This window comes from Rhinopithecus bieti, unplaced genomic scaffold, assembly GCF_001698545.2.
Source record: "Rhinopithecus bieti isolate Rb0 unplaced genomic scaffold, ASM169854v2 scaffold_56474, whole genome shotgun sequence".
In the NCBI taxonomy this organism is placed as follows: Eukaryota; Metazoa; Chordata; class Mammalia; order Primates; family Cercopithecidae; genus Rhinopithecus; species Rhinopithecus bieti.
Window position 1 is genome coordinate 143,510 of NW_016822031.1, and position 16,384 is coordinate 159,893.

Genomic DNA, 16,384 nt, shown 5'->3' on the forward strand with positions numbered 1-16,384 from the left:
TGTGAGTGTGTGTGTTTGTGTGTGTTCCCACATTCTAAGGCATATCTTGTACAGGTGAGTAGAAAATGTTGATAGAAAATTATAGATTCTGACATCTAAAACACAGTAGGTCACTACATTGTTAAAACTTGGAATTTTTTATCTTGTTTTAAAGTCAGGCCAACCAAACCTAAAATACTGCTACATTGAAAGAGTCCAAAATATTCAAAATACTATAGTTATAGATTTGGTAGTAGGATTGTACCAGACCTGTCACTCTATATAAGACTTATGCCTTGCCCTTTCACTTACCTGTTCACTTTTACATCTATGTCACTAGATGTAATGCTATAAATTATAATATATTGTAATTTATCATGTATTATAATCTATTAAATCTTACAAATTATGTTGCAACTCCCCTTACCTTTTGTCTGCATATTGCCTCAGAAGAAACAGGTGGATCCAGTGGACGTCAACCACAGGCCCCTAGTGGCAAATAGCTCTTAATGCTGGGCTTGCCACTTTGATGCATTTCTAAAGTTATAGAATATTAAATGAACTAAGTCCCTTGGCCACTTTAATTATACCTTAGATCTAAGCCATAACTGTACTTTCCCAAAAATTAAAATTCAAATTTTAACTTAACCATATATAATTGGACAAGGAGGTGGGTTTCATTAAGTGTACTTGTATCATGCTTTATTATCTTTTGGGCATTGGATACAGCAGAACATGCCAATTTTATGACTTCTCATGTGACAGAATATACTTACTAGGATGCAATTAAACACTTCTCAATATGTAAATAATAAATGTAATCATTACATTATTTTTATATTGTTCTTTCTTATACATAATAGTAAGACTTAAAATATACTGTTATTTCTGAAATATGCATATTGTTTTGCTTTTGATGATTAAATAACATTGTCCAAAGTTTTAGGTGTTTTGAAATCCTATATTTTTTAACAAAATATATAGCCTTTCCAAAACAAGACCTCAATAATTCATTTAAGACCTAGAATTGTTCCTCTCCACATAGATCTCTTAAAAAGGCAGAGGATTTATATGACCTCAAGAGGAACCAGAGTATCCAAAGTTTGCTTTAATTCAATTTTTTAAAAATAAAATTCTTTAGTTTTTTAAAAAAATTGAGATTAGTTTGATTTTGAATCAGATGCCCTTTGCTCCCCACCCCAAAATGGCATTATGAGCAGACTGAGAATTGACAATAGAAAATTGAACATATGAAATGTATCTTTACCTTGCTTTTTAACAAGATATTCATGTCTATCTCCTTCATTTTTAAGTGTATCAGTAAAATACATGATAATTTTCTTAGCGAAATATACCGTCTACAGTATGTACACACGCCCCTGGCTAAGGTAGGGAAGTATAGAATATTCACATTTTGAAACATCTATGCTATTTTATTTAAATAGGAGTTCTGGGCTTGATTTCATTTTGGATCACTGGTGTGTGTTTAAGTTGAACCGTGTTTTCCTCTTAGGTCAAAGTTCTTGTTTAGTTTCTTCTTTTATCTTTTTGGTTGCCATCTCTCTCCTTCATCCTCATGGTGTGAGCTGTTGAGTGAAGGTATTAATTCCATTATGTGAGGCTAAGTGGCATTGTTCAATAATGCAGCAAAACAATGGTTCTACCCCAAATATCTTCCAGTGTAAAAGCAGTGGGGAAAAGAGAAGGTGTGCTTCTGCTGCTTTGAATGTTTAAGGCCGTGAAAGTTGATCACACAAATTGGGTCATTCTTGTTATACCCAACTAAAACAATCAAGAAGCCTGGGAGGAAAAGCATTCAAGGAACATCACATTACTCCACAGGTGTAATTTTCTACAAGTCCACATGCTGAAGCTGCCTGTTGTAACCTGGGACCAGTTTCTTCTGTAACTGCTGAAAAAACTTGCTGCAGTTCTAGGACTAATTTTGCCCACCACTGTCACTCACCAACTGAAGCTTGCCAGCTCCCCAGAACCTTTCTAGCGCCAATGAACTTTCTCAAAGAGCAATGTGTATCATTTCTCTTTTTCAGAACACTTCCAACCTCCTCTTTGTTCTTTAGGTATACCAAAGACCAACCAGCCTCGAATTTCAATTTTTCTTCCCACAAAAAGTTAACTTTAGAAATTTATCTCTACATTTCTAACTTTGACAAAGCATAGATACCAGATAATTGGTGAAACCTTGCCATTATAACGATCACCATGGATTACTTCCCAGTGTCTTCAGATAACCCTCGCCATTTACTAACGTTTGATGGACTTCAAAATGAATGTATCTTTTTTTAAAAAAATTTATTCACACTGACAGCAAGTACATTGGTATACTCTATACTAAATTATACCACAGGGTTTACAAACAATTAGTGATGTTGGGCAGTGGTTTCAAAAGAGCATACTTAACAAGACATTCATAAGGCCCTACAAACCTGCATTTTTAATAAGGACCCTAGATGATTCTAGAAGAATGTGGTTTGGAAAGCAATTTTTACCTTTATTATGTGTCATTTAAAATATATAATAAAATTAAAGTTATAAGTCATGGAATTGAATAAAGATAATTTCCTTACAGAAAGTATTACTAGATATCTAAATACAATATGGTTCAAAACAGGAAATTTAAAAAGATTATGTAAATTCTGTAGTTGTATTCCTAAAGACAGAAGCTGAAATTTTTTCCTACTTCTCCTTGTATCACTTCTCTTTTCCTTCACTTTCACTTCCCTAGAATTGTACTTCCCAATAAACTATTAGCAGTGAAGCTTCATCTCATGATCTGTTTTATAGAGCACTTCAGCTGAGACGAGTACCAGCTGGTAATTGATTATATTAGGTATTCAACCCTACAGGTTTATTTAAAAAGAACTTGAATAAGTTTTTAGGGTGAAAGAGGTCAGTCTCAGCCATTTCTGTTTCCTAATATAGCTTTTAAGTCTTTCCTTATTAGCAATGAAAGGCCATTCCATTGTAATTTTTTGATAACCATTTTTCTTTCTGTGTATCAAATGCAGATATAAGATACTGAACTGAGTCTGTTTCACTGTTTGTAAAACAATCTCATCTGAAAAAAAAAAAAAGGAGTCTACAGATATTCCAGGGATAGGGTGTAGTAGAGAGAAAATAAAAGGTATTTTATTACTATGTCTCTATAGCCTACCCTGTAGGATCTCTTATTAAGCATACAGACATATACCAAAATCAAGACATTTTTCTCATTTATTTTATTGCCCTAACATATTCTGGGTTAATATAATATCGTAATGAAAATTTGAGAAAAAATTGATTTTTTTTCCAAAGTGTTTAACATTTGCTATATTGGAAGATTTTGTTTGTTTGTTTGTGGTAAAATAAAGAGAAGGTGCATTTCATACCTTCAAGTATGACTACATTTTGAAAACAAGTCATTAATACTTATAAAATGCAAATTTTAATGTTCTTTTTTGTTACAGCCAAACTATAATTAGGCACAGTTGTAAATTGGAGTTGAAATTTAATAAGATATTTCTTTATAGATAACACTTAATGGTTTTAGAGATAGGTTTGTGAAACAGTAAATATACAGATATAGGGATAAAATTGTGTCTGATGGTCATATGAAGTGTTTGTTGTTATATTCTCTCTTGGAATAGCTGCCAAATATTTTAGTATGCTTAAAATCTGTGAATGTTATGGAGTCAACAAATTGAGATCACATATCATATTCAGAAAAACATAGTTAGAGAAATAACTATTGAAATGAGCATACAGCAATCTTCCTTTATCTGCAGGGATACATTCCGAAACACCCACTTGGGCACGTGAAATTGCGGATAGCAGCAAACCCTACATACACTGTTTTTTCCAATGCTTACATACCTATGAAAAAGTTTAATTTATAAACTAGGCACAGTAAGAGATTAGCAACAATAACTAATAGCAAAAGAGAACAATTATGATAAGAATGAAAGTTATGTGGGTATGGTCTTGCTTTCTCTTTCCCTCTCTCTCTCAAAATATCTTAGTATTTTGGGTCTGCAGTTGATGGTGGGTAACTGAAACCATGGAAAACAAAACCACAGATAAAAGGAGACTACTGTATATACTTTTTAAAACTGAGGAAATATTAAACTCATGTTTCTTCTATATCCCACCCGTTTCCCCCCACCCAAACCTAGATAGATATCTTATTTGATCTGTAAACAATTAATTTGTAAAAGTTAAGAACTTTTTAAAGTAAAACTGCAATATATCATCACACCTAAAGAAATAAAAAATAATTCTTAAAAATCCAGTCAGTGTTCAAATTTCCCCAACTACCTCATACGTGTTTTCCATTTGCTTATGTTGGGATCCCAAAACGAATGAAATAAAGTTCCTAGGTTGCAATTGGCTAATTCTCTCTCACTTCTACTTTAATCTGTAGGTTCCCACTAACTTCTTTTTTGTTGCAATTTACTTGGTGAAATTAGATGTATTATTTGTCTTGTGTAGTTTTTCACAGTGCAAAATTTGCTGATTGTAGCCAGTGATGTGAACAGTGAACATGTTTTTCGCCCCTTATATTTGCTGTAAGTTGTCAGTGATAGTTAAATGTGAATCAAATTCAAATTCGGATCATGTAGGACTTTTCTTTTCTTTTCTTTTTTTTTTTTTTTTTTTTTTTTTTTTTTTTTTTTTTTTTTGAGACGGAGTCTCACTCTGTCACCAGGCTAGAGTGCAATGGTGTGATCTGGGCTCACTGCAATCTCCACCTCCTGGGTTCAAGTGATTCCCTTGACTTAGGCTCCCGAGAAGCTGGGATTACAGGCGCGCCACCACGCCCAGCTAATTTTTTGTATTTTAGTAGAGATGGGGTTTCATCATGTTGGCCAGGATGCTATTGATCTCCTGACCTCGCGGATCATGTAGGACTTCAATTGGTGAACAAACGAACTTTAACAGTGGTTACACCATTAGGATGTCCTGACCCAACATCGAGGTCATAAATCCTATTGTCGATTTGGACTCTAGAATAGGATTCTGCTGTTATCCCTAGGGTAACTTGTTCCTGTTTGATGAAGTTATCGGGTCAGTGAACAATAGCCCACTTAGACTAGTATGGTCTTGATTTAAGACGGTGATGTGTATGTACTTCCATCAGAGGGCAGATAATACTGTAAATCCTCACTTAACTTCATCAATAGTTTCTTGAAAACTGTGACTTGAAGCAAAACAATGTATAACAAAACCAGTTTTACCATTGGCAATTGATATAAGCAAGAATTAAGTTCCTATGGCAAATTTCTGGTCACAAAAACACCATCAGACTCCTAAAGATAAATCACTTCTGATATTAAACATTGAAATTAATGTGAGCTATATATACGTTTATGAAAGATTAATACAAACAAGTCAAATAACTTACCTAATTATTCCAGTGGAGACCGCAGGTGGCTAGACCCTAACCCTCTCCTGGCAGCTTAGGGAGCAATATGGGAACCCACCCCGGACAGGACGCTGTTCCATCACTGCCGGGTGCTCTCACACACACCCAGTCACCCAGGCTGGAACCATGTAGACACACACACTCACCTAACCTGCATATCTGCATACATCCTTCAAAGTTCAGCCAAATAGCATATAAACATATCCAGTAACATCCATCAGTCTTAGTTTTGCCGTAACAACTCCTTTTTGATCATCAAACAAACAGGCTAGGTCCGCCATATTTACTTGTCTGGTCCATATCAAAATTTTCTAACAAATTATATTAGAAAATCAAATCTCTGTCAGTTTCAAAATGCATGAAAAAAATTGCCTTATTTCCCTTATACTTGGCTATCCTAACAGTAATCTAAATATTAATGAGAAAGTTAATGATGTCGTTTGCTTCTCCCAGTTGTAAAGAAGGTTTGGCTGCCCCGTTTGATCACTAAGGCTAATTGACACGCAGAAAAAAGCATAGGAAACTTCTCAGCATCACAAAAGCTCTGTCGTCTAGAGAAGCTAGGACTTGAACTCAAGTCCTGTGACATGGAAGCCTTGTGCCTAGCTACCCCGCAGCAGAGCCCGTATCCTTCACTTGTACCAAGAAGTGAAACACTATGAAAACAGTATCTTTACTCCACATTTTAAAGTGAGGTAGTTTGGGGTGGTTTGTATTTTATTTAATGTATCTATTATTTGGATAATTTTAGTTTATTAAAAGGGCATTGGCAAGGGCAGAATGATCTATAAGCTTCTCTGCCCACCTACCATAACCATGATCTTTAATTTGACCTTTTCTTACTGTCATCCATTTCCTTATACTTCGGTGTCCCTGTCAGTCACTTCCATGTGAAGACATGGGGAGGCTTTTTTACATCAGACATGTTGTTGAAAATCAGCCGCATTGGCTGAGGGATTATTTGATCTCTTCCTCTGAGTCCAATTTAGGCTCACATTGCCTCTCTGTTCTTTGAATTTTCGGTTAACTTCATCTTCTTATACTTACTTTGCTAAAATAAATGCAAAGCAACAAAAGGTATTTAGTGAAGAATATCAACAAAGCCATGACCATTTCAGGCTGAGTTGTGAGTATTCTTTGTCTAGGAAGAGATACCTAGAAAAATTTTCTGACCATGTATTTGATTATTTCCCTTCAATATGTATAGTCTCAGTCTTTAAATTTCAGAAAAGAATTTGTGTATTCGTTGTCATTTAAAATCACTGTGTTAAGTATGTATGCTTTTACGTTATAAATGGTTATAAAAGTTAAACACTTAGAAAAAAGTCAAAATAACATACATAACTATCCAACAAAATAACTTTCATATTTTATTGTGTTTTCTTCCAAACTTTTTACCTTTGCATCTGAATTGTGTGTAGGTTGTATCTATAATACAAATAACATTTATAGTCTGCTAAATATTATACCATAAATAGGTTGTTGCTACATAATTCTCAGGTAATAGCAATACATGTCTTTATCATAATCTACTGAGTAGCTGAATTATAATTTTTTTTTAAGACAAGGTCTTGCTCTGTCACTCAGGTTGGAATGCAGTAGCGTGAACATAGCTCACTGTAGCCTCTACCTCCCAGGCTCCAGTGATCTTCCTTGCCTCAGCCTCCCAAGTGGCTGGGACTGTAGGCATGTGCCACCATGCCCAGCTATTTATTTGTATTTTTAGTAGACTTGGGGTTTCATTGTGTGGTCCAGGCTGGCCTTGAACTCCTGGACTCAAATGATCCACCTGCCTCAGCCTCCCAAAGTGCTGAAATCACAGGAGTGAACCACAGCACCCGACAATAATTTTTTAACTCTTCATTATTCATTGAACATTTAGTTAACAATTCTAAAAATGTTGTTTCCTGCTGTCATTGATCTTGTGAAGAATATCTGTGGACTATAGCTGTGGATTATTTCCTAAATAGTGAATTACTTGAGCAAAAACTTTACATACTTTGAGGTTTGGTAACCCATATTGCCACAATGTTTCCCCAAAGGCATTGCAGAGTTTAGAATGCCAGTACTTATATTAAGGTGTGCCCCTGGCCAACATCCCTATATGTAAGATTTTTCCGAAACATAGTTCTGATTTTAAAAGTGAAAATGCTACTTCATCATGTTCTTTTTGTGCTTCTCACTTTAAATATTAGAATGAAGAAGGAGCCCCACAGGAAGGAATTCTACAAGATATGCCTGTGGATCCTGACAATGAGGCTTATGAAATGCCTTCTGAGGTAGGAGTCCAAGCTGAATCTTTCTAACAGTACCAAAAACCTGTCATTGTCATATTTCTCTTGCTTAGTGAGAATCATTTGCTCTCTACATGCTCATTACGTGGACAACTTTCAAGCTAGGAATGGTTTTTACATTTTTAAAGGGTCCTTAAAAAAAAAGAGGAGGAGGAGGAAGAGAGGATGTAACACAAATCGTATCTAAGTCCACATAGCTTAAAATGCTTACTACTTGACCCTTTACAGGAAAAGTTTACTAACCCCTGCATTAGAGAATATATTTTTAGAAACTATACATTCTAAAATAAGTTTCTAAATGGAAAGTTAGGGAAATCAACGGAATGCCAAAGGAAGGTAATTATTTTTTGCCATACATTTCCAGTGGGATGATTGCATAGTAAAATAAAAGTTACGCACACAAGTTATAGAATGAAAAGATAAATGTATGATTTGCAACAATTGATATATTCCAGTGTAATGTTTTAAACAACATAATATGATTGTTAATTTTATTTTGATTGAAAATAAAAGTATTTTAATAGAAAATGTATCAAAAGGGAAATTAGAAAATACTATTAGATGAATAAAACTGACCCAAGAAGAAATAGTAAATCTGAATAGATTTGTATAGATTTATAACATAGTGAAGTGATTAAATGATTAAATTAGTAAAAAAAACAAAACAAAACAACAACAACAACAACAACAACAACAAAAACACCTACCTGCAAAGAAAATCCCAGGCCAAGACGGCATCACTGGTAAATTCTACCAAACATTTAAGGAAGAATTAATACTAATTAGTTAACACCAATTAAAATCTCTTACACAACATAGAAGAGGAGACATTTCCCAACTAATTCTGTGAGACCAATATTACCCTGATAATCAAAACCAAACGAAGATATCACAAGAAAAGAAACTGTATGATGATTCCATTAAAAATTGAGTTCAAGTATGTTGTGGTTAGGTTATGTATTATTCCTCATGGCATTATTAAAAGGCATATCGAGGATGGGTGCAGCGGCTCACACCTATAATCCCAGCACTTTGTGAGCCAAAATGGCCAGGTTACTTGAGGCCAGGAGTTCAAGACCAGTCTGGCCAACATGGTGAAACCCCATCTCTACTAAAAATACAAAAATTAGCCAGGCATGGTGGAACACGCCTATAGTTCCAGCTACTTGGGAGGCTGAGGCACAAGAGTTGCTTGAACCCAGGAGGCAGAGGTTGCAGCGAGCTGAGATGGCACCCCTGAACTCCAATCTAGGCAACAGGGCAAGACTCTGTCACACACACACACACACACACACACACACACACACAAAGCATATTGATAATAATTCAATTTATAGAAATTAAGATTAAATTGTTTGCCTAATAAGAATTTCCAATATTTTGGGATCTTTTATGCAAGACACAATACTAAACACTATAGAAAACTATAGTGTAACTGACATTACCAGGATATAAGGAGTTTACAGTCTAGTAGGTTTGATGAAAAAAATAGAAATTCATTCATTCATTTCTTTATTATGATTCCTTCCTTTAACAAACATTATTGATTGTCTTCTATGTACCAGGCATCACAGGAGCAAAGATATACAAGATATACTAAAAAGTATAACATTTTAAAGGATCTGTTTCAATCAATCAAGAGAAGTTTTATTGAGGAGGTGATGTTGATCTGGGTGGGAAGGGGAAAGAGATATGGTAGGGCAAAACAAACAGAGGACGTTCTGGCTCAAGGGAATATCAGAAGCAAAGGCATATATGTCTGAGAATGCAAATGGATATGTCTGAGAACAGTAAATAATTATGACTCAAGCTTAGGAACAAGGAAAATGGTGATAGATTGAACTTGCAGCTATGAGTCAAAGACAAATTATAGAGTATTAGGACAATCTTGTCATTTAAGTTTGTGTTCTATTCAGAAAACAACTTGAGTTATTGAAGATATGCTGATTTGTTTGTTTTTAAGCGGAATCCTGATATTATTAAAGTTGCTCTTTAGGAGGAATAATCTGACCCCTTTAATTAAATCATTAATATTTGTATTGTGGATGCTTTCAGATATTGTATGGAGAGCTTGGGGTCTGAAATACAGCTAATAATTGAAGCCATAGATGAAGATGAAATTTTCAAGGGGGAGAGTGAAAGTAGGGAAAATGTACCTCGCCTTCAAATGTCTTAATTTCCTTCTGAGAATTAGAGCGTCTTAGCCCTGGAAAAGGCTTTATAGACTGCTTGATTTTATTCTCACATTTTACAGGTGAAGAAACTGAGAATCAGCCAGTCCAACTTTTTTGTCCTACCAGACTAGGTATATGATCATTAAATAGCACATCTGGATTAGAACCTAGATATTTTAACTGATTACTACCACAATTCACGTCTATATCAGACAGGAAAGACACAACTACTAAAAATAAGATAATGTTTGTTGCAGAATATTTGCAAAAATATTGAGTGTAAATTTTAATGTAAGTGATGAGCCATTTCCTATCTCGTTGGCTGTCAGTGCTGATGCATGATTGAAACTTACACTAACAGTGCGTGCTGTCTTTTTGATTTTTCTAATATTAGGAAGGGTATCAAGACTATGAACCTGAAGCCTAAGAAATACCTTTGCTCCCAGTTTCTTGAGATCTGCTGACAGACGTTCCATCCTGTACAAGTGCTCAGTTCCAATGTGCCCAGTCATGACATTTCTCAAAGTTTTTACAGTGTATTTTGAAGTCTTCCATCAGCAGTGATTGAAGTATCTGTACCTGCCCCCACTCAGCATTTCGGTGCTTCCCTTTCACTGAAGTGAATACATGATAGCAGGGTCTTTGTGTGCTGTGGATTTTGTGGCTTCAATCTATGATGTTAAAACAAATTAAAAACACCTAAGTGACTACCACTTATTTCTAAATCCTCACTATTTTTTTGTTGCTGTTGTTCAGAAGTTGTTAGTGATTTGCTATCGTATATTATAGGATTTTTAGGTGTCTTTTAATGATACTGTCTAAGAATAATGATGTATTGTGAAATTTGTTAATATATATAATACTTAAATATATGTGAGCATGAAACTATGCACCTATAAATACTAACTAAGAAATTTTACCGTTTTGTGATGTGTTTTATTAACTTGTATTTGTATATAAATGGTGAGAATTAAAATAAAATGTCGTCTCATTGCAAAAAAAATTTTATTTTTATCCCATCTCACTTTAATAATAAAAATCTTGCTTATAAGCAACATGAATTGAGAACTGACACAATGGACATAAAGTTATTAATAGGCATTTGAAGAAACAGGAATTTTAGAAGAGGTAGAGAAAATGGAACATTGACCCTACACTGGGAACTCCCTGAAGCAACACTGCCAGAAGTGTGTTTTGGTATGCACTGGTGCCTTAAGTGGCTGTGATTTTAAAAAAAAAGTAGGCTCCAGGGAACTAAGCAGTGTAAAAGATGATTTTGACTACATCTTCCTTAGAGATCCATGAGACACATTAGCACATATTAGCACATGCAAGGCTCTGAGACAATGTGGTTAACTTTGTTTAACTCAGCAGTCCCCACTTTAAAAAAAAAAAAAATCATCAAAATTCTCTCTCTCTCTTCCTTTTCTCTTGCTCCCCTTTTCCAGGAAATGCCTTTAAACATCTTTGGGAACTATCAGGGTCACCTTAAAGAAGATCAGTTCTCCAGACTGATAAAAATTTCATGGTCTCTTTTAAATGTTGCCGAATATATGAATTCTAGGATTTTTCCTTGGGAAAGGTTTTTCTCTTTCAAGGAAGATCTATTAACTCCCCATGGGTGCTGAAAATAAATTTGATGGTGAAAAACTCTATATAAATTAATTTAAAATTTTTTGGTTTCTCTTTTTAATTATTCTGGGGCATAGTCATTTTTAAAAGTCACTAGTAGAAAGTATAATTTCAAGACAGAATATTCTAGACATGCTAGCAGTTTATATGTATTCATGAGTCATGTGATATATATTGGGCACTGGTGAGGCAGGAAGGAGGAATGAGTGACTATAAGGATGGTTACCATAGAAACTTCCTTTTTTACCTAATTGAAAAGAGACTACTACAGAGTGCTAAGCTGCATGTGTCATCTTACACTAGAGAGAAATGGTAAGTTTCTTGTTTTATTTAAGTTATGTTTAAGCAAGGAAAGGATTTTTTATTGAACAGTATATTTCAGGAAGGTTAGAAAATGGCAGTTAGGATATATTTTAAATCTACCTAAAGCAGCATATTATAAAAAATTAGAAGTATTGGTATTAAATGAAGAAATAGAGGACAGAACTAGACTGACAGCAATGACCTAGAACATTTTGAGATCAGTAAAGTTGTGACCATGAATTTAGGGATTTATGTGGATACAAATTCTCCTTTAAAGTGTTTCTTCCCTTAATATTTATCTGGCAGTGAATTATTTTGTAGTTTATATATCTTAGTAGTTTATTTGGGACCAAGCACTTAAACAAAAAGTTCTATAAGTCATAGAAGCCTTTTCAGGAAACTTGTCTCACATTCATTCCTGAGACATTCACCTGCCAAGTGGCCTGAGGATCAATCCGGTCCTAGGTTTATTTTGCAGACATACATTCTCCCAAGTTATTCAGCCTCATATGACTCCACAGTGGGCTTTACCAAAACAGTTCAGAGTGCACTTTGGCACACAATTGGGAGCAGAACAATCTAATGTGTGGTTTGGTATTCCAAGTGGGGTCTTTTTCAGAATCTCTCCACTAGTGTGAGATGCAAATATGTTTCCTCATTTTTCTGGCTCATCCAGTATGTAGCTATTTGTGACATAATAAATATATACATATATGAAAATATGTATTTGGTTTCTGCCTCCAGTTCTTACAAAGAGCTCCTAAAACCCTTGTAATTTCCCGAGTGGTAGGGGTGCTAGGGTCATCTTTTGTTCTAATGTTTGGTCTTTGACCCTGCTTTCTGACACAGAGCTCCTAAGTCCCTGGGTGAGAGTAGTATCTTCTCTTCTAATGAAGGGACTCTTGCTGGGTTCCTGGACTGGGGCTGGCCACCAGAAAAGTCAAGCCATGATAAGAAGCTTGACGCTTTTAGCCCCATTTCCATCTTCTGGGGACAGGAGAGATGAGGAGCTGAGTTAATAAGCAACCATGCTTCCATGATGAAGACTCCATAAAAATCCCTGAAAGACAGGATTCAGAGTACTTTGAAGTAGGTGAACATGCAGAGGTGCTGGGAAGGGTGGTGTGTCCAGAGAAGGCATGGAAGCTCCCCACGCCTCCCCCATACCTTTCCCTGTGCATCTCTTCCATATGGCTGTTCCTGAGTCGTGTCCTTTTATAACAAACTGGTAATCTAGTAAGCAAACTGTTTTCCTGAAGTCTGTGAGTCACAGTAGCAAATTATCAAACCTGAGGAGAGGGCCGCAGAGACCCTGGATTTGTAGCCAAGTCAAGCAGAAGTTATCAGTAACATGAAGACTCATCATTTGTGATTGTCATCTTCAGTGGGGAGGGGGAAAATTTTGTAAAACTGAGCCCTTAACCTGTGGGTCAATGCTAACTCCAGGTAGATAATGTCTGATTTGAATTACGGGACACCCAGTTGATAGCCACAAAGAATGGGAGAATTGGTTGGTGTAGAAAACACACCCCCCACACACATGTGGTGGTAGAAATGAAGTGTTCTGGAAATATTGAGTGTTGTGAGTGAGTATATAGAAAGAAAAACAGCTTTTCCTTTTCACTACTGGATTAAACACAAACACACTTATACATTCACACATCTCAAAGACAACCATCAATTCTCAAAGATGGTGCCGTCTAAATCCATACTGAGGAAGAAAACACATTTTCTTTTCCAGTCTGTAAACCTGACAGACTGCCTCGTCCACACACTAATGGAACTCTGTGTTTTATCTGGAATGCATTCATCCCATGTAGTTCTTTCTGTCTTGGGCAGGGCAAGAGTGCAACAGGGCTGACATTTTCATATGAGCTCTGTCCCTGTTATTGGCTATACTTAGACAAATTATTATGTGTCAAATATAGATGTAAGTGATTTATCAATATTAAGTCATTTAATTCTCAAAACAACCTTAATAGGTTCCATTATGATTCTAATTTTATACATAAGCCAACGGAGGCACCCTCAGGCTAAATAACTTTCCCATGACCACACAGCCAGTAAGTGGCAGAGCCAAGAGGCCCGACGTGCTCTCAGCCCCTTGGCCACATGGTGTCTGAGCGAGGACACAGAGCTATTTAAGAGAACTTCCAGAAGTCTAGGAAACGGGGTGATAGCTCCACTTTTCTAGGTATAATTATTAGATATTTGTTTTTCTTCAGGCACCCAAAGAAAACTTACTAGAGTTTGAGCCTTTAGCAAGTTTTGCTAGTATATTTGTTTTTCTTCAGGTGCCTGAAGACAAACATATATACACACACACACGCGCGCGCACACACACACACACAATGTGCATCTATATATATGTGTACACACATATATACACATATCTCTCATTTATATATGTTTCTCTATATATCTATAAACATATATCTATAGATACATAGAGATTTTATTTCTTTTTTTCTTTTTTTTTTTTTGAGATGGAGTCTTGCTCTTGTCACCCAGGCTGGAGTGTAATGGCACAATCTCAGTTCATTGCAATCTCTGCCTCCAGGGTTCAAATGATTCTCCTGCCTTAGCCTCCCAAGCAGCTGGGATTACAGGCACCCACCATCTCAGCCCAGCTAATTTTTGTATTTTTAGTAGAGATGGGGTTCACCATGTTGGCCAGGCTGGTCTCGTACTCCTGACCTCAAGTGATCCACCCACCTCGGCCTCCCAAAGTGCTGGGATTACAGGTGTGAGCCACCATGCCTGGCCAAGATTTCTAATTCTAAGAGAAATTAACACCTAATAGATATTTCCTTGTAACTAAACCAGGCATATTCTGATTATAGAACTAAGTTATTTATTTTCAGTGGAAAATACAGATGTTGATACAATAATAGCAGCAGTCTACAGTAAGGTGGGCTTTGTAAATTTCTATGAATTTTGAATCATGAAATCATGAATTTTGAAATCATGAAAATTGAATCATGGCATGGTTACTTGGCTGATGTCAAATAGCCAAAAAATATAAATTACAGTATAACTAAGATTGTCAATTATACATATTTAGTAATGGAATGAATGAAGTTATAAATAAACAGTAAAGGGCATGAATTAAGAATCTGTATGTATAAATAATAGCAGCAACTTAATAATGTATAATAAACTTTGATTGTCTAGGTGTAGTTTTTTGATGCAGTAATGTTCATTTTATCCTTTGAATAAGCATAGAATTGAAGAACCCAAAATGCAATGGAATAGATATAACACTAAAACTATTCTTAAATATGATTTTAGTTCCAATGTTCTTTGTGTAATTACCTATGGTTTTCTTTAATGTTTTGCTGCTACTACATTATCCTTAATTATTTGAAATCTTACATTGGAAGCAGTTAAACCACATTCCTTCAAAGAGCCCTTAGTTTGAGCCTTTAGTAAGTTTTGCTGTATAATTTGGTTTTAAAATCAGCTAGGATTGCATAGGGAATTTCCATAACGTATAGTTGATCTGCAACTATAGGTTAATGTACTAGGATGGCTTCTCTTATGAACCTTATGAAAATATATCCTCAGACTCCCTCAAAGGTCAGTGACAGAAATCCTCGTTGTTTCTATGGCAACACAGCAAGAGATGGTGCCTTGGAAATGTGCTGCATTTTAATTAGGTTCCTCTAGGCTTCCTAACTGCCTTTTGCAGGTAAACTAAATACCAGGTTGCCTTTTATCTTGCAATGAAATGAAAGCTAACCCGTATCTGTAAATGTCAAAGCTAAGCTGTGTTCCAATAAAGTTGAATCTAAACAAATACAGTAGCAAGTCATGTTTTTATCTTAGAAAAGAATACAATACTCTTTACCTAGAATAGTCAGGGATGCTGCTAATGAGGTGGGTTACAGTAATAGAGAATATCCTGAACTCTAAAACTATTAATAGACTATAGAACTTGTGGCATGTATGCCACTTACTACTTAATATTAGTATATTTGTTTCCTTATACATAAATATGAAAATGATAAAAATAGCACCTCATGGCATTGTTGCATGCATTAAGTGAGTTAATATAAGTGGAACACTTAGGACTGCCTGGCTGATAGTAAGTGATCAATGAGTCAATGATGTTATTTATTAGTAGTAGTACTAGTACAGCACACTGTATTTTTTAAGGTAAAAAGAAATAACAATTTTTTTAAATGTTCAGATACATTCACATGTCTTCTTTTAATATGAAATAGCAATCAAGATCAGGATAATGGTAGAGATATTTTGGAGACATAAGGCAGAGGCTATTTACTAATAGCTAGGGGAGCATTTTACTAGTTTACTGACCAATATTACTATACTTATGTGTACTTTGCAGAATATCACCTAGCACCAAAAAGAAATTAAGAAAGTATAATGTACTGAGAGGTGAATATGCACCAACTCCGTAAACACTATATTTATGGAACACATCTAACTTTAAACTTAGCTATACTCATCAACTCACATATCTTCTCATCCAAGTGGGATGTATTTAATATTTACCATATATTCATAAATTCACTGAGTATTGTTCTGGTAACTAGAAAAAAAAAAAGGACAAGCAT

The 16,384-nt window shown here is 35.3% G+C and overlaps 1 protein-coding gene across 10 annotated transcripts in view; it reads left to right on the top strand.

Annotated features, from left to right (window-relative positions):
* Window positions 1-10,872, top strand: part of SNCA (synuclein alpha) — a 123,758-nt gene extending 112,886 nt beyond the window's left edge. For 4 of the 10 annotated variants that reach the window (XM_017860717.1, XM_017860715.1, XM_017860714.1 and 1 more), the window contains 2 exons: window positions 7,597-7,680; window positions 10,264-10,872. In XM_017860717.1, the coding sequence (XP_017716206.1) occupies window positions 7,597-7,680; window positions 10,264-10,296 (117 nt within the window). In that variant the 3' untranslated portion in view covers window positions 10,297-10,872. Of the gene's footprint in view, window positions 1-7,596; window positions 7,681-9,949; window positions 10,042-10,263 lie in introns of those variants that run through there. The other 6 variants (XM_017860711.1, XM_017860708.1, XM_017860710.1 and 3 more) reach the window with 3 other exon arrangements.
* Window positions 10,873-16,384: the final 5,512 nt, after the last annotated feature.